Consider the following 18,156-nt stretch of genomic DNA (forward strand, 5'->3'; position numbering starts at 1 on the left):
GAATTAATGTAAAAGAGACATCGCTTTATTTTTCTTAATATATGTTTTTTCCTTTCATTAGTTCATTTTTAATTCTTCTTAAAGGCTCCATATTAGTCACATTTGTGATGTACCAGAAAATACTTTAAACTAAACTTTTATAGGTCTTAAAGGAATTTGGAGATTGTCAGGTTTTAGGATAAATTGACACAATCAAAGCCCAGAAAATTTGAGCAATTAAGCATAAATTAACGTAATCAAAGACATATCACTTCATTTTTCTTAGGACATATTTTTTGTTTCATTGCTATATTTTTCTTAAAATGAATAGAAATTGTTCCGTATATAAAAGGGGCTGTCTTCTTCTCGAGACTTCGCTCTTTACAAGCTCTTGCGTCTAAATTTCGGTAAAATCTGAGCAATTAAGCCTAAATTGACGTAATCAAAGCCGTGTTGGATAAAATTTGAGGAATTAAGCATAAATAAATATGAATTAAGCAATTAAGCATAAATATAATTAAGCATAAATAAACTAAGAAAATTTGAGCAATTAAGCATAAAATAAACTGTAAATAAAGACATACCACTTCATTTTTCTTAGGATATGAATTTTCTTTCATTAGTTCATTTTGAATTCCTCTTAAAGGCTCCATATTAGACGCGTTTTTGATAGTTCAAGAAAATACTTTGAAACTAAAACTTAATAGATCTTAAAGGAATTTGTACATATCAGGTTAAAAAACTATCAGAAAATAAATTTTAAAAAATAAGTTTTTTCCAACTGAAAGTAAGGAGCAACATTAAAACTCAAAACGAGCAGAAATTATTGAGTATATGAGGGGGGCCACCCCCTTGTCAATACCCCGTCCTTTATGCTAATTTTTTGGTACTTTTAAAAGAGTTTTTTATTCTAATTAAACGGCCCTTGTGATTCAGGAGTCACTCTTAAAGAACTGGGAAAAATTTGACGAGAGGGTGACCCCCATTACATGCGTAACAATTTCTGTTCGTTTTAAGCTTTAATACTGCTCCTTACTTTCAGTTGAAAAAATTGTTGTTGTTTTTTAAATACACAAAGCCCACTTGGGTCTTTTGGCAGTGTTATTGTTCTGCCTATAACAAAAGAGATAATGTCACAGCAAAATGATGTTTTTGCCGTTGTGATTCAGAGGTTATTCTTAAAGAACTGGAACAAAATTCGAACTTTAGCGTAAAGAGCGATTTATAGACGAAAAGGGGGAGCCCCCTCACATACTTAATAATTTCTGTTCGCTTTAAGTTTTAATTATACTCCTTACTTTCTGTTGAAAAAACTTGTTTTTTCATTCAATAACTTATATAAAAGTTATTGCTCATATCTATGTCCTTCCTAAAAATTCCATACAAATTAGACAAAAAAGAGCAACAATCCTAAAATGCTTTATTTTCATAATTTTAAAAGTGACCTTAAATGGTTTGCTTTTACTGTATCAAAACTCCTATACTGTTTTGTATTTTCAGTAAAGCACTAGTTTTCTATAGTCCTACAAACGTAAGGAAATATCACCAGTTGGTTTGTGTGCACTAGTTTTATTCATGCATGTTAGATAAGTTGTGAATTAATAATTCTGTTGGTAAACTTCCGTCTTTACTTCCCTCAGAAAAACTTGTTTTTCTTTAAACTTATATAATGTACTATGTTATTAATTCCTGGAAACTCAGCAATTCAAGATTTTTTCCACTTTTATTTATTTTTTTTGTTGTATAATTTGTATAATTTGTTTTCAGTGAAGCACAGATGACGCAATAGGCTTTAAAACTTTTATGGTTATACAATAGGGAATGCTGCAGCGTTGCATCTCGTTGGGTTCCGTGAAAGCCTGTTAGTTTGTTTTTGGTGTATTTAGGATTAGATTTCACGTCTGGACTACAGTAAGGGGCTCTCTCTTCCTCCCTCTCTCGTCTTTTCTGTGTTTTTTTGGGTCATGCTGATTAAGTGTTTTCCACATTATGGACAAGCACTGTTTCTTGGTTGATTTATTTAGGCTTTAACAACATAGATAAATAATTAATAGCTTATACATAAACTGTCAATTATCGACGATATATTGCCAATGGTTCCAGATTTTTACGTCATTCTATATATAGGTTTTATGTATAAGTATGTTTTCAGATTCACAGTGGTTTGACATTAGCATTCCGTAATGCAAGCTTCTCAAAGTATGTAAAGTAGTCTATGATTGGTTGGCTAAAAAAAATTCCTCGAATCACAAATGAATTTACGTGCGAGAGAAGCTTATGTAAGCCAATGTGATAGGCCTATGTAGTCAGTTTGAAACACTTTTCTCACTTTTTACTTTAATTCAACCAAGCCCTTAGGAAAGGAAAAATTTTAGAATTGGGAGTCACATATCCCTCCCTATTCACAAATAGTAACAATCCTTGTACATGAAGAGTGAATCTTTTCCTTCTTTTATAATGATTAAGCAATGGTAGGCAACTATCAAACCTTCTGTACATGGTTTCGACCCGGTGAAAAGAGAAATCACTAGATTTTAGTGATTTCCTGGTTGATTTAGCGATTTTCTTCTAAGTGATTTATGTGCTGATTTAGTGATTTTTGATTAGACACTGCAAAAAGTCGCCAAATATAGTGATAAATTACTAGGGCCGGCAACCGTGCTTCTCTATTTGTTCTTCCTAAATCAAAAGATTACTCTCTGCAATGCTAGTCTTCAATTTGAACCGCAAAAATATGTTTCATGCCGTTCTGCCATCTATTCATAAGGAATTTTTAAAAAAGCAGAGACCTGTTCATGTTGACAAGGTTACTCATAATTAAACTGTTTGTGGTAACAAAACCTAAGTAGGGAGCGATTCGGCCAAAAAGTAAACGAAACTCTAAAAAATGAATTTATATAAAAATGAATAGATAAAAAGAGCTAACTTTTTATATTGGTTCCAAATATATGAAATTCATTAAGTTTAATGTTACACTTCAAAAACCAAGAGCCTGAAAAATTTTGCTTGATTTCCAAAAAAGGGCGAAGAAACCCCCAAAAGTCAAGTGATCTTGAAAAAAATCACCATGTTAAATTCATTATATGAGAAAACTGAAATCTAGTAGAAATTATTCCTTGAATGAGGGAGGGCTTTCCCTTCCTCATCCCTTGCTCTTTACGCTAAAGTTTGGTGTTTTGTCCAAATTCTTTAAGAACGACTTCGGAAACAAAGAGCCGGTGAATTTGAACGAAAAGTATTTTTTAAAGAACTTTATGACTTCCAGCTTTTTTACAGAATAATTTCTGTTCATTTTAAGTTTTAATGTTACTCCTTACTTTCAGCTGAAAAAACTAGTTTTTTTTTATTTAATCCCCACAGAGATTAAATAGGACTTTGATAAAAAATTAATGTAACTCAAATTTACGAACTTGATGTTGCCACATGGGCACATCAACTGGTGGGGGGGCGGATTTGGACCACCTATGTTATGTATTTTTTTTTTTTTTATTGAGAAATACCTGTTTTAGATATTTTTAATTCAAAAAAGTCGTCTCTCCCCTAAAAAAATATATTTTGTCCTTTTCGTGAACTAGTGTCCATGTTATTCCCTTAGAAAGGAATGTGTTGGTTCTGTAACCACTGAATTGCCTCTTTTACGCAAAAAGGGGGCTAACGATCAAAGCCAATCAATTGAGTGGTATCCATTTTCTAGTTTAAATTATCGCGTTGAATCAATTGGCGAAGTTACCTCCTAGATTTTCCATTTATACTTCATTTGAATATATTTTTATTTCTTTAACCTTGTTTGTTTTTATTTATTTTTATTATTGATTTCGTAATCTATATCTCCATTCTTAAGTTTTCCCATCTTCTTTCTCAGATTTTTGTTTCAGATTTTTTGAATTTTAACTCCTATTTTATTGTACCTGTATCGTTATGACCTGGAGAAAAAGGACGTTAAACTGTATAGAACTCAAAGAGGATAGTTTTATAACAAAAAATAAAACAACCGAAAACTGGATATTGACATTTGTCCCTTTACTGCACTCCCACTCTTCCTCCCAGGGACTTTTTATGTTCGTATGACTTCACTACCATTTTTTTACATTTACCATGTAACTTGTCCAGTTTTGAGACCCCTCCCTACAACACAAATCTGCACCCCTGGAAGAAATTGGTTTCCACAAGAACTATTTAGAGTTTCGAAGATACGATAGTCTCATTTTCTCACTTGCAGAAACGATTAGAAAAGAAATTCATCAAAATTCATATTTTGCAACTTGTCACTATTTCTATTGCTCAAACATATTTGATTGGTGACAAAGGATCTCGTAGCTCTCCGTGAGTTAACAATTTAGAAAGAACGTAGGAGATGTAGTGGGCCTTCCAAAGTTTCAATTGACGGATGGTAGATACAAAAAAAAATCGCTGCTTAACCGGAAATTTGAAATAAATAAATCTATGATATCCCTAAAACAGTGTATCCCACACTTTTGACATATGTCCACCCCCTTCTTTAATTTCGTAATGCTGAGTTCCTTGCGTGAAAAAATGGACGTATTCTAGTTACAGTAGAACTTTTAGTACACACATTAAAAAAATATAAAAGGGTACGCGTACAACACTTTGGGATTTTTTTAATGGAGATACGGCTTTTTAAAGATTTTCCACTGGGTTTGTCTCTTAGCAAAATTCTTGACTCTGCCCAATTAAAAAAAAATTATAGGAAATGTTTTACATTGCATGTCTTTTTTGCCCATTCTTATCGTTTTTCGCCCATTCATGTTTTCATCTTCCCGGCCTCCAATGATTTTCGTTTCCAGGACCACTGAGACCTACGGAAGGGGCTGGACAGGGACTTATGCAGGTGCCACGGGAACTTCTCCATCCCAACATCCTATTTTTTTCGACTTGGTGATTCTTGTTCCAAATATCGAATAACTTTATTCTTATATGTTTTCGCTCAGTATCAAGTGCTTTATGTCATTCTTTGGGTAGCCACTTGGATTAAAGTTATGTATTATATCATTTTGTAATTAAATGAATAGAACTGAAAATTGAACTTATTATAGCCTCCCCCTCTCCGAAAAGTTCCTGCGTGACCCACGGAAAAATTCTTCCGGGGACATAACACCACATGATATCTCCTACCTTTTTTTAAAGACTGCTACAGCTTTATACTTAAATGCTCTAAATCATATCTTTTTATAAATTGTGTCTTTTCTATAAAGTGCATATTAGTGTTGTATAATTCCAGATTTCATAAGTGGAAACATGGTTCAAGCCCTTTTCGATGTAGTCGTCATGACAAAACGCTTTCACCAGCTTCAGAAGGCCCTGAGTGGGTGGGTAGTCTAAATAAAGTATAGTATAGTAACCATAAAGCTAGAATATATAAAAGGGCGGAAGTAAACACCACAAAAGACGAAAAGGGTAAAAATGAAATAACTGTTGGCAAAAGCTACTTGTGATTATTTCTGAAAAGCACATGTGACAGATTACTGGCTGATTCATGGTAATTATAAAGAGCACTTACTTTTGTGTTCGGGTTCTCCGAGTTACTTTTTATGAACACAAGGGACATCACAAGAATTGAGGGGCGTGTAGGAGAGATTGAGTCAAAGATCTGCAAGGGAAAAATAGAATATTCCTGCTAATTCGAGAGTGAAGCTACCCACCACGATTTTGGTAGAATCTCAGAGTGTGTTGAATAAAATCAAAAACATTTTGATGAGCTCTAAAACATCTATGAGTGGCATAAGAGACATACAAAATATGCTATACAAACGAATACTAATACATTTAATTCCTGAAATACTGTTTAAAACCCTAAAACTTCAACACAAGGTATTGTTGCTTGTTGTACTCGGAATATATAATTATAAATTAGAAAAGAAAAGCAGAAAATATACTGGATATTAAGATATAAAGGGAAAGAAAAGCGAAGAGAAGAGCGAAAGTTGTACTAGAAATCCTCATTAAAGAAATTCTTAATTATGTTGGCATAAGGGACTTTTCACGGCGGAAGAAAGTCGATTCTTAAAACGGCACACATGTTCGTAAGTTTTCTAACCAAGGATAAAGATTGAAGAGTCATTTGATAACTCATTGCGATAGATGATACCCAGTTTTTGATAAAACGGAAACCCCTTTCTGCTAGACAAGCTATGTTCTTCCGGAAAATCCAGACATCTCCAGATGGGGATAAAAACCCCCTACAAAAGTCTCTATATGGAAGCGATTGAACCACGCGACACCCCCGATCCGACCACAGTTGTGTAATTAGAATAGTATGGCACTAATTGCGACGTGTATGTTTTCCAGATGTGCTGAAAGTGTGGCTCGCCGTGTGCAACGAAGTTTGATGTCAGGGTTATAACATATGTTAACCAGACAACCCCGTGGTTTGATAATGATTACCCGTCTATACATTTAAAGCACCAAAGAGAAGGCGTAGTCGGCTCAGATCTTTTTTTTTTTTAATTGAAACAGAATATATGAACGATTTGAATTCCCATCACTTCTTATCGTAGGACTTTGGAAGTGTGAGGCTTTAATAATAAGGGAATAAGTCAAATTTGGAAAATTTAACTTAAAATAGGGGGGAGAATCTGTAAAGTATTTAGAATATAAATTTGAGATGCTTTTTCCTGTTCTCTCATTTCTAACAGAAATTGCCATTTATTTCATCGAGAGCTCATTCCAGGAAGGCTTCTAGGACTAGAGTTAGTCGTAAGAAGTGTTTTGCTCCCAGGCCTGGTCAAATAGCCAATCACTGGAACTTCCGTTCCAGGAGAGTTCGGGCCAAACGTAAACTTTTAAAATTATTCTAGGTTGTATGTTTCTCTGTTACTTTCTTCTTATCCGTACGCTTATCTGCTACTTGTATTTTGCATTTGATGCGTATTTTTACGTTATTGAATAAAGACCAATACAGTGAAGCTAATCCTATTGACTTTCTTTGTGAACTTAAGTAAACCGTTACATCAGACGATATAAAAGGCATATAAACAAAAGGTTTACACCCCACCTCTGTGTCCCAAAAATTTTCAGGCCAAATTCTAGCAAAATTTTCCTTTATTAAAAATTTTTTCATTTACTAAAACATTTTTTCATTTATTTAAATTTAAGTTTTCTTAATCATTTATTTGATTATTTATTTGAAATTGGGCGTCCCTAAAATTTCTGTTCCCGGGACAAGTGTCCCCTCTGTCCCTCCATAAACCGCCCCTAGATTAAATGCGTAAGGTCGACACGATTTTTTTTTACGGGGCTCTTTTGTATTATTCTGATTTGTTTTCTACTTTTTGTTCACTGCTATCTATTTCCCTCCTGCTCTTTCTCTTTCTATCTCTGCGCTTTTCTGCTTGGTTGTCCCCTAGCTTTATTTCATTATTTCTATTTTATAAAGTGACTGTCAGTCTATTCGTTGAAGGAGTATCTGTAGCTGTGTACATTCATTTCTGTATTATTACAGTAGGACGTTTTTTATGATTAAGCCAGTCTAAATAAAGAAGAAAATGACGAAAAAAGTAAACAGTTTCATTCTTCGAAAGAGACTGTTAGGCACAGTCGTACACGGGTTAGAGGGGATGGAAAATTTTCAAGACAAATATCCAGGATTCGTTCAGAACAACTACCATGCATTTACCTAAGAATCTGCTTTTTTCGTATTTTGCATCGTGATTTTTAAGGATTTCCCTAAATCCTTTGAAAGTCACCGATATAAAAGTCTAAAAACTTGATTTTTGGAAGGAGCTATCAGAGACATACGATACGGGAGAGCCACTGGGCCCTCCTCCTAAAACTCTATATTTTCCCCAGTCCCTTGGCCCTTCTTATTTATACAGTCAATAAAATTTGTTTTATCACTAACACCCTCCCCCCCCAAAAAAAAATCCTGTTTTTAATCTGTCTAAATTCAAAAGGCCCTTGTGAATTCGCGAAGATATCAGAACCCGGGGAGGGGGAGCTAAGAGGTTAAAGGCCATCATGTTCGTAAGTATTTGGCTCCCCCGTATCGGAACACTTTTTAGTCCATGGTGGCCTCTTTTACATGAAAATTAAACGAACTTTTCAATATTTTCTTTGAAAACGAAAAATTTGTATCCTTACTTTCAATTGAGCAAATATAACAATTTCTAGACATCTTGATTAGAGGAGGAGGGACTGTCTTTTCAATCTTCGCTGCTTGTATATCATACTCCTCTTCCCCAAGGTACGCGACCCCAACTTAGTTATAAAAATTACTTTTTCAGTTTAATTTTTTTACGGTAAAGATTTTTAACATTTTAATTTGGTAAGCGTTTAACGTTTTAAAAACGTTTAAGGTTTATAAAACAGTTAAAAATTTCCGATTGGCAATTATGATTCACACTAAATTTAACAATTGGTTATTTTGTTTTCAGGAACAGGATTTTGTCACGAGCCAAAAAGTATTTTGGCACCCATCTCTTTTCTTTGTTTAGTATGTGATTGAACAAGGTGAAACAAGAATTAATCTTAGACATTTGTATTTAAGCCAAGTTTTCGTGGATGTTCTATTGGCGGGCAAAGTCACGCTTCAAGGGTTTGAATATCTTGCTCTTCGTTTCATCTCTACATATCAGAAAAATGTTCAGTTGAAACTGAAATGTTCAACTGGAAATCACTAAAATGATTTTCGGAAACTCCCATTAGTTTCATGAAAAATATGTTTTGGGTCTTACAATGTCTCCTTTTAAAATTTCGATCAGTGCAAAGTTCTGCAATATTCTTTATGAAGTTTTCTGTTAAGCTTCCCTCCCGCCATGGACACCCACAAATAAGGGAAAAGACCTTAGCCTCTTCCCCCCTTAGAAGACCATAAAAAACAAAAAGTTAAAAACAGTGTTACAATAAAGAAATATGACAGTTTTCATGCAAATAAAATATCCTTTTCCACGCCTTAGTCCCCCTAGAAAAATATGTCGTGGACTCTCACCCTGAAAAAAATCCTGTAGATTTCTTTAATCCCTATATAATTATTATCGTGGTAAGGTTTTTAATAAATATTTGCAAAATGGGGAGGTCTCCCAATTGGTACTAATAATTCAGCTTGAATTTTTTTTTGTTTATAACTTCACCTTTAGATGTTTTAGACACTTTCCCCCGTAGCGTAAAGGTTGGGTCTTTTGGAATAAAATCCATAAGGGTATAGTATCAAAGTTCTATTTACTGCATAAAATTATATTCGGAGGACATATCCTCCAAAAATAAACTTTTTAGACCGAATTATTGTAAATTTTTCTAGGGGATCCTTTGACCCGACCTTTCCCTTATTTTATATTTGTGTATATTTGAAAATATTGAAACTCATAATTTTCTGTTCATTTATGTTTTCATACCATAGATAGCTCAACCGTTTGCGAGGAGTAGCCCTAGCAAACCGGAAATTTTTAACATACAGGGACGTACCCATCGGAGGGGGGAATTTGGAAACCAAAACCCCATCTCAAAATTCCAAATTTTCTGGGTATTTTTCTATTCAAATTATCACATAAAGCTTGTTTTATTATTGTCTCCTCCCCCGCGTGAAGAAGATTTCTGCGTACGTTCCTGCTGAAATGTCATGGTTTTCCCCCCATTCTCATACAATTAACTCGATTATGCGGTTTTATAGTATTTTCCCTCTCTTCCGAAAATCCCGTGCCTACTTGGAATGATTTGCTGCGTAGTCTACAAACCTGATAATAATTCACCGTTTTTCTTAATCTACAATATTGCGAATAAAAAATCATTTTCGAGACATATCATTTATTACGTTATTTGTTTCAGCTGCACTAATTACTGTAATTTTTCAGTAGAGCTTCATCATTTAAGTAGGTTATGTTTATCATTGAAGTCTTTCATGGGAGAACAAAAAACAATCTGTAGCCAAGTTTTAAAACTACGAAATTGGGATGGCGGGCAAAGTCATGCTTTGGAAATTCGAATAAGTCGCCAGGCGGTTAGTAAGTAGGTGGTTTCTCTCCTTTTAAAACCCACAATAATGGCGGGAAGCTCTACTCCACCCGCGCGGATAGTAGCTCCGCCTCCTCGTATCATAGAATCCACTTTGCTTGCCAAATAATAAGTTATTCTAATTTTAGTCGTTGACGAGTTTAGTGTGTTGAGTAAAGCAAAAGATTACAATGGAAGTTGCAAGAAGAGATTTTGGAGCTACTAATATGTTGAGGCAGTTCGTACCGCCTCGATCAGAAGCACGACGTGTTAGTCGATGCCTGTTTGGACCAACGAGCCATATCGATTCTGTGTCATTTGCGAAAAATGAAATAAAAAAACAGAGAATTATGGATATGAAACGGTGGAATTTTGACTTTGAAAATGAAACACCATTACCTGGAAAACTGGAATGGGAAAAAATAAGTGTCTCTGAAGATATCAGAAAAAGGCCTTTAGTGGAGATACAACAAAATGAAGAACCATCACCAAAGGAGTTAAGGTTAGAAGCCCAAAATAGCCAAATCTCGGTTGAAGCAGTGGTCTCTTTACCAAAGAGTATATCAACATCAAAGAAAACAAAAATATCAGGTAAGCATCTCTTTTACGAATTGAAATCCTGGCAAACCTACTATCAAGTGTATTTTAGTGACAAGCCATGAATTCATTATGTATTCAAGGCTAAAACTGTAAACTAGGCTAGGTCCATTTTAGACTTGTTCAGTTTGAATGGCTGGCAAGCTACCAACCTCATAAATCAGGCTATTCATGGTTTGTCTTAGGGTAAATTTGTGGATCAATAGACCAGAGATGAAGTGAACTAGTAGGTCTGGGCATTTATAATTTTGAAAGTCAGGTCTATTTATATTTTGTATGTGCAATGTCAAATGAATCGTTTCCGTCTTTTGCCAACGAGCCTAGGATGCTATGCTGCAATTCGTAAATTAGTAACCCTAAATTGTGCTGTATTTATTTGCAGAGCCTGCATTAAAAATGGTCCACTTTTAACTTGTGTTAGTTCCGTCTAAATTTTGTACATCAACTTATGTGTAAATGCTGAAGTGGATAAAATTCTACTTCAATTGCTTTTGGCTATATTGGAAAGGGGTTAGGAAAAATGAAACTTTCAGGGATGGGTCTGCCGGCTAAAGTATGCCCCGGGAAGGGATTTTGAAGTGCCTACCTCCACTCTTCTCCCTCTAGAAGGTGTGTTATATAAGTGAAAACTTACTAAATAGATCTTTTGATTAAATGAAGTATAGCGAAATTTTTTTTCAGCTTCGTAACTTTGCTCAATCCTAACTTCTGAGGTTTTAAAGATAGCCTATGCAAATAGGCTACATTTTTAAAATTCTGAAAAAGAAATATTGCTATGAAAGGCCTACTCAAATAACAGGAATTGCATTTTCAGAACTAAAGCCAGGGAAAAAGAAAGTAATTACTGTATATTAGTAATTACTGGAAAAAGAAAGTAAAATCAAGGCCAAATGTTTTTTGTCAAAATTTCAATAGGTATAGACCTGTCATATAGGCAAATTTCAGGCCTCTCTAGAGGGAGAACGGGTGGAGGTACAAATTTTAAAATAGGCCTACCTTCCTGGGATATACTTTAGCTAGAAAACAGAAAGACGGCTGAACTTGAAAACAAAAGACAGAAATTGAAGAGCAATTGCGTCAGTCAATGCAATAATTGCAATTAATGCAATAATTGCAAATCGTTTTATTGCAATCAATGCATTAAAACTATCAGTCAGGCCATAAGCCAAAAAAGCGAAAAACGAGTTACAAATTAATGGACTTGGCTATATTGGCTGTTGAAAAGCTGTTTTTCTTTAGTGTTTGAATTCCTCAAAATACTAGTAACATAAGTTTTTATTTTTAACTGTCTGAAGTTTATAGAGGTTCCATATTTTCAAATCCCTAGTCCTTCATAAACTACTTTCAAGTATGCTTTAGCTTTTGCTGTTATCAGTTTCTCTATTGATTTTTTTTTGTTCGCCTCTTTAAATGTCCCAGGACAATCAGTTGAATCAATACATTGAATATTGGAGTTTACTTGAACAAGTGCGAATTAGTTTTTACTTTTAACCGTCCAAATTTTATAGAAGTTCTATATTTTGAAATCCCTAGTCCATTACACTTTCAAATATATTTTAGCCTCTGCCGTTATCGGTTTCTCTATTGATCTTTTTTGTTGTTTCCTTGGTGCCCCTTTAAATGTCCCAGGAGAGATTAGTTGAATCAATACATTGATTATTGGAGTTTACTTGAGCAAGTGCGGAAACCAACGAAGGGCAAAATCATATCCCCCTATTGCTAATTTGAGCAATACATTTAACCGAGTGTCTGGCTTCATTTATTTGCGTTTTCATATAGGAGCATGTAAAAGTTTTAGATAAAACATATAGGCAAGGCTGTATCCAGGATTTGTGTTCGGAGGGAGGGGGGTCATGGAAAAAAGAAGAACACATCAAATATTTATTAACATGCATTTTGTTACATTTTCCAGTTGGACAAACATGGGGGTTTCAAATTACCAGCCACACCTTGCGCATAGGGCACATAAAGGGGGGATGGAGAGTAGATTCCCCGTTTAACGTTACTTATAGGACAGAAATTGGACAAAGAAAATATAAATATACCATTTTATTCTCCATCCAAAGATCTTTTGAATATAATAGTCATGTCGTCGTAATTATGCCCCCCCCCCGAACAGTAGGGGAATGGGGCCGTAAGTGACCGAGGCTAAATGTATATATACTTAAGTTTGCTGATTTTATCAGTCCTTTTTTCAAATTGGTTTCATTTGGCATTATGAATCAACTATTAATGAGAAATTTAAAAAATTGCATGCTGACCAATGGTCGGCGTAGCGCAGGTACCGATCTCCTCACTCTCTACCTTAGGCCGGGAGTGCAGTTAATGGTGGGGGACAAATCATCTGACACTTTTCATTTTGTCCCCTATATGAGAAATAAGCACAAGAAATAATGGCAGACACATAAAATTAGTGTTTCGTATATAGCTTAGAGCAATATCTGGTCCAATTAGGGGGATGGGTGCGGTTGTGATGGTAGGGATTGTTATTTTTGGGATGAGCATCGAATAGGGAATTTAATATATACTTTTTTTGTATCCGATTTTTGTGCTGTAAGTAACCGTAACCCTGTCCTCGATGCCCCATAATCTTTAAGCTTCTACATATTCGTCTAGATTTTGCGTATAATTTGCAGTTTTATACCTGATGAAAGGAACTCCATAACAATTCCCGCCTATATGCATGATTTACGCATTAAGATATTGTGTGGGAAAAGGGCAATTGTGTCTTATAGCAACCACACTCAAGTTCTGTCGAAGTGAAGTTTGGTTAATGCTACTAAAATAAAACAAAATATGATAAAATATAATACTTTATCAACAAAATTATGAAAGCTTCAACTTAGAAATATGCGTCCGGAACGCAAAAGAAATGGTATTCTACTCTGAGTAAACCATGTATTGACACGCAAACCGACTTGTTTCATACATGGCCTGTCTGTACACTTCCAAAAAGGGTCTTGTCCTATGCTGCTCACTCAGGAAACGAAAGCACTTTTTCTAGGGGATAAAAGTTGACTCTTTGTTTATTTAAGATTGATTGCAAATTTTTAAGTTACCCCTTAAGGAATAAGCAAGTGGCCTTTGGGTGCAGATAGCCGTCACTCAGGATGTAATTGTAGGCCACCATATTGAAGTTTTTTTTTAGCTGTAATCAAGCTAATTATCTTACTGCCATTACTAGGTTTTAGGGCAATTATAAATTACCAAATCTGTTTATTAGGCTGCCACAAAAAGCTATTTATGGTCATCTTTAAATAATCGTTTTTGCATATTTTTTTTTTATTAACGTTTTGCTTGTATGGCTTTGAGTTTTTGTTAGAAAAAGCTAATATATACCTCTACATCAAATCATTTTATGATTTTAAAAAACTATTCGAAAGTGATTTGAAGTGCTTTTAACTTTTTAAAAAGTATTTTAAGGAACTATTTTGAATTATCACCTGACATTGCTGTATATGTTTCAAAGGTTTTCTAAGATTTGAAAATTTTCACCAAATTTTATGGTTTTGAAGTATCTTGTGCGTAAACATCCAACGGCCGTTTTCTTCTATCACTGTTACCCAGAATTCTTGCCAAACAGACCTGTGTATGTTTACATGTTTTCATCTCAAGCGACGGTTAGCTTTGCCATCCCAGTTTTCCTCCATCCTTTTAACTTGTTTGTTACCTCCAAAGACCTCGCCAATTCTCAACCGTCAATTTTTGTTTGCACACACATGCGATCGCTCTGGGCCGACAAACACTGTCATAAATTGTTTGGTCAATTGAAAACTGCCTATCGGCTGCAGAGATTAAACTGATTGCTATGAAGAAATGAAAGAAAAACTTGAGCTTTTTTGTTTGGGTCAGCACGCAGTGATCTAGTTCAATTGTTGGCTGCCCACCCTCCTCCACTTGATGTTAGTCTTGGAGCACCATGATAAGCATATTCACGTCAGGCGTGACACTTAACACCATAGGTGTCGCGATGTATATGATTTAAATAATGGACCTCTAATACCAATTCAATTTTTGTGTCACCCTCCCGAGTGCCTGTGTTTTGCTCCAATAAACTAAAATTGTTGCAATTAAATTATTGTTACAACTAAATAAACTAAAAGTGTTAGTTAAGAAATTGCTTCTTTTTAAAGATCGAACTTTCAAATGCGACAAAAATGAATTTGAATAGTTACAACCATATTTGAAATTGTAATAAGTAATTTCAACATGAACTGTAGAACCAAAGAAACTTGGCTTTTTTGCAAAAATCGATACTTTCGACATAAAGGTGGCGCTAAAATCGAGCTGAAATTGAAATTTGAGCTAGGGGCGCGAACTTTCCCCTAGGTTCTCAAAAATTACTTTTTGAGTATTTTCATTAGTAAAACTGAAAAATTTACGCCAATAGATTTGGAGAAATAACTTTTTTTTTGAATCTTCATTAAAAAATATAAAAAAAACCTTGCTCCTTGTGTTTTTATGCCTCAAGTTGAAGTCGGTAGAAATGACGTTTAAAAATAAAACTGACATATATTAATGTACACGGCATAAGATAATTGTAGGGAATAAGTTTGCTGTTGTAACTCAACAATGCATATCACAGATAAATTTCATAAGATGCAAAACAAGGGGAAAATGCGTTATGGTATTTCGGTACTGTTATTACAAAGTATTTATTTATACTCGCCACATTCGAGTCCTTAGTCTGACAGAACCAGTTTCTTTCTGTAGTTTATTTCAGTTTCTTTACAGAATGTATTGGGGAATGAAGGACTGTTGCAAAGCTACAATTTTATTTCTAAAATGCACGGATAAAGCCAGCGATCTTCAGAATCGAAACATCAAATTTAGCAAAAGATAATCGATTGGAATTTTATTGCATTTTGTTAGTCTTCAAATCAATTGGAGTTATTCGTTAATTCTTTTGTATCCGTTCATTACATAATTATTATATTTTAGCATTGTGGATTTATTGATAGAAAATATCATTGTTAGTGCGTGTATTAATGATTACATAACATGTTTCAAATCAAAAAAATTACTTATTTTTTAATCGCAAACTACTTTCTAAACAAACTTGACTTGTGGTTTTTACATCTTGGGCGTAAATCGCCTCACCGCCTATCAACTCCCATTGGGCGGACCGCCAGAGAACTTGCCTGGACGCGTTGTTGGTGCGACGTCATACAGGTTTCCTTTTAAAAACCTTTTATAAGTCACTAAAATTGGCTCAATTTCAAGTGATGGTCATGTCCAAAACAATATTTAAATCTCTTCGGATGGGTGTAAAATCTATGTAGGTTTCTGCGTAATCTGTATAGGTTTTTAAAGACTCGTTTTGCATGTTTAGGGCAAGCATTATTGGCAGATTTTCTATTTTATGAAATTGTTTATTTTATTTTTATTTAGCTAAGCTGCGGATTGCTTTTGTGTTGCAATTGAGCTGCAGGTTGCAATAATGTTGCGACATTGTTCAAAGCCAAATTTAAAATATATTATGTAAGTTTTTTATAGCTTTGAAGTGTATGTGGCTATGGGCTCTGTTGCATAATCAGTAACTTCAAAATTGCTAGATACCACCTAACCCAAGCCTTAATTTGTCCAAGATTATTTTTCGCCGATAATGTGTTTTGGTTGTGGACAGTCAAAATTTATGGGTATAGGATTTAGTAGACTTTGCCATAGAAACAACAGTACTGAGCCCGCTAGCAAGGGTAACTCAGAAGACTGCACAGCCAATTTGCGATTGCCCCCGCCACGCCTTCCAATAAATTCCTGTGTATATACATTGTTAATACATACAATGACCTTGGTTTTCCTAGAGCGTTGGTGCAAACAGGTCCGAACCCTGGGAAGAGGGGAGTGGCTCCTATGAGAATTGTCAAGGGGACAAAAATACGTATTTCTCTGCTATTGTTTTTCTTCTTTTTTTTCCAATGTTACACCATCCTTTTCCCTTACTTTTATATGTAGGTGTGTCTTGGAGGTTTTATTGCGATATTTCAGTTTAAAATAAGATGCGGTGGATGTTTTGATTTTTATATTTGTTTTCTCTGTGTCACATTTCTTACGTTTTATTTCTTTTTCAGATTACTTCCACGCAACAAAAAGAAATCATCCTCAGAAGAAGACTGAGCCACAGAGCGGGAGTTCCCCTATGACAGAATGTGTTGGAATTTAAAGCCAAAGGAAATAATTGTGTAAATAATAATGTGTAAAGGAAAATACGACAATCGTTCAGAAGTTAATAACTCAGGGATTTGTAACTCGGAAGTGATGAGTGCCAAATATAAATGGCCGAGTGTTAAGGATTTCCCTGTTTTTTGGAACCTTTTTTTCCCGGAGTAAAACTCGTCGTGTAGTACAAAAGTATATTTGAAATTATGTTGGGTAATTCTCAACAATATACCAGTATTTTCTATTTTGTTACTTTTTTCATTAATTTTAGTTGTGCGAGTTTCAGAACTAAACGGTAGCTGATTTTTTTTATGATTGTGAACATTCAAAATTTTGTCCTTTTTTGGCTGGCATTTTCTAGTCCTAGTTTCGGATCTCAAAGAAATTGTATTTTTGTCAGCCAGTAATAATTGTATATATACTATGTTCTTATATGAAATTGTGAAATAAAAAAATTAACATGCTTAAAAATGTTGTTTTTTAACAGTAATAGGTCGTAAATTTATTTCAAGAAGTTGCAGCTGTAACTAATAAACAGCATAGAAGGTGCAATTAATTCAGGTTTATAAGATTATGTCTACGCGAGGCTGTAGCATTTAAATATAACAAGTTTGATGGCTTTTTTCAAAATCCCAGAACAACAATCGTTTTCAATTGTACGCTTGCGTTCGCCAAGGGGTTGCTCACGAAGTCACTTTGGGTACACCTACAGCAAGATGACTGCGGTGATTTAAAGGGTGTTAAGTGATATTTTGATTAAAAAAACAATCATGCGAAGTTATATGACGGGTAGCCTACCTGAAGCGAGTATTTTCCTAATTGTACAATCGGAACAATCAAGATATAATAAAGATTTTTTTTTTCAATGCGTTTATATCCAGTTTTTTTTTCACTGACGGAAAGTTGGGAAATGGGCCTGATCATACCAAAGCCTTTCTTTGCTTTGTTTTCACTGCCTCAGATATGCACCCTTGTACAAACGAGGAGGTGCCAATTGTGTGGGGGGCAATTTCCTCCTTAGACCTGGCAGATACTTTTTTTTGACATTTTTCATTAATAAAAAATGTCCACTTAGATTTTGAAAAATATTCTTTTTGAGTGGTAATCTGAAATATATTTTTCTGATGTGCAAAATTTAGGTCGTGTTGCATAACATATTTTGAGTTACCCTGACTTACTTTCCCTGCTCTTGGTTTTAGCGCCTAGAATAAGGTTTATATAAAAATACTAGTTAAAATTAGATAAAAATTACAACAACCTCAAATATTTTGGCTAATGTGGAGAAAATAAAAAAATTGGCTAAGAGGAGGGGGAGAGTTCACCAAAAATGTTGTTATGGGGCAGTTATAACATAAGGCAGAATATTCACTGATGAGTCATTCGCCTTTATTTGTACAAAAATTGCTGTACGAATTTTAAATGGTAGAGATTCTGCGAGCTCTGCATCGATGCCGAGTATAGGAATATTAACTTGAAATG

At 34.6% G+C, this 18,156-nt stretch overlaps 1 protein-coding gene and 1 long non-coding RNA gene across 2 annotated transcripts in view; both read left to right on the top strand.

The window, feature by feature from the left end:
- Window positions 1-4,987, top strand: part of LOC136037932 (uncharacterized) — a 93,768-nt gene extending 88,781 nt beyond the window's left edge. Inside the window, exon 5 of the long non-coding RNA XR_010620085.1 lies at window positions 4,785-4,987. This is a non-coding gene — a long non-coding RNA (uncharacterized LOC136037932). The remainder of the gene's footprint in view (window positions 1-4,784) is intronic.
- A 5,083-nt stretch (window positions 4,988-10,070) lies between these two features.
- On the top strand, window positions 10,071-17,148 carry LOC136037926 (cyclin-dependent kinase inhibitor 1B-like). Its single transcript, XM_065720790.1, has 2 exons — window positions 10,071-10,512; window positions 16,590-17,148. The coding sequence occupies exons 1-2, from the start codon at window positions 10,113-10,115 to the stop codon at window positions 16,679-16,681; spliced, it is 492 nt and encodes a 163-aa protein (XP_065576862.1). The 5' UTR covers window positions 10,071-10,112; the 3' UTR covers window positions 16,682-17,148.
- The last annotated feature ends 1,008 nt before the right edge of the window (window positions 17,149-18,156 follow it).

Source organism: Artemia franciscana, chromosome 2 (genome assembly GCF_032884065.1).
Source record: "Artemia franciscana chromosome 2, ASM3288406v1, whole genome shotgun sequence".
NCBI classification, from domain to species: Eukaryota; Metazoa; Arthropoda; class Branchiopoda; order Anostraca; family Artemiidae; genus Artemia; species Artemia franciscana.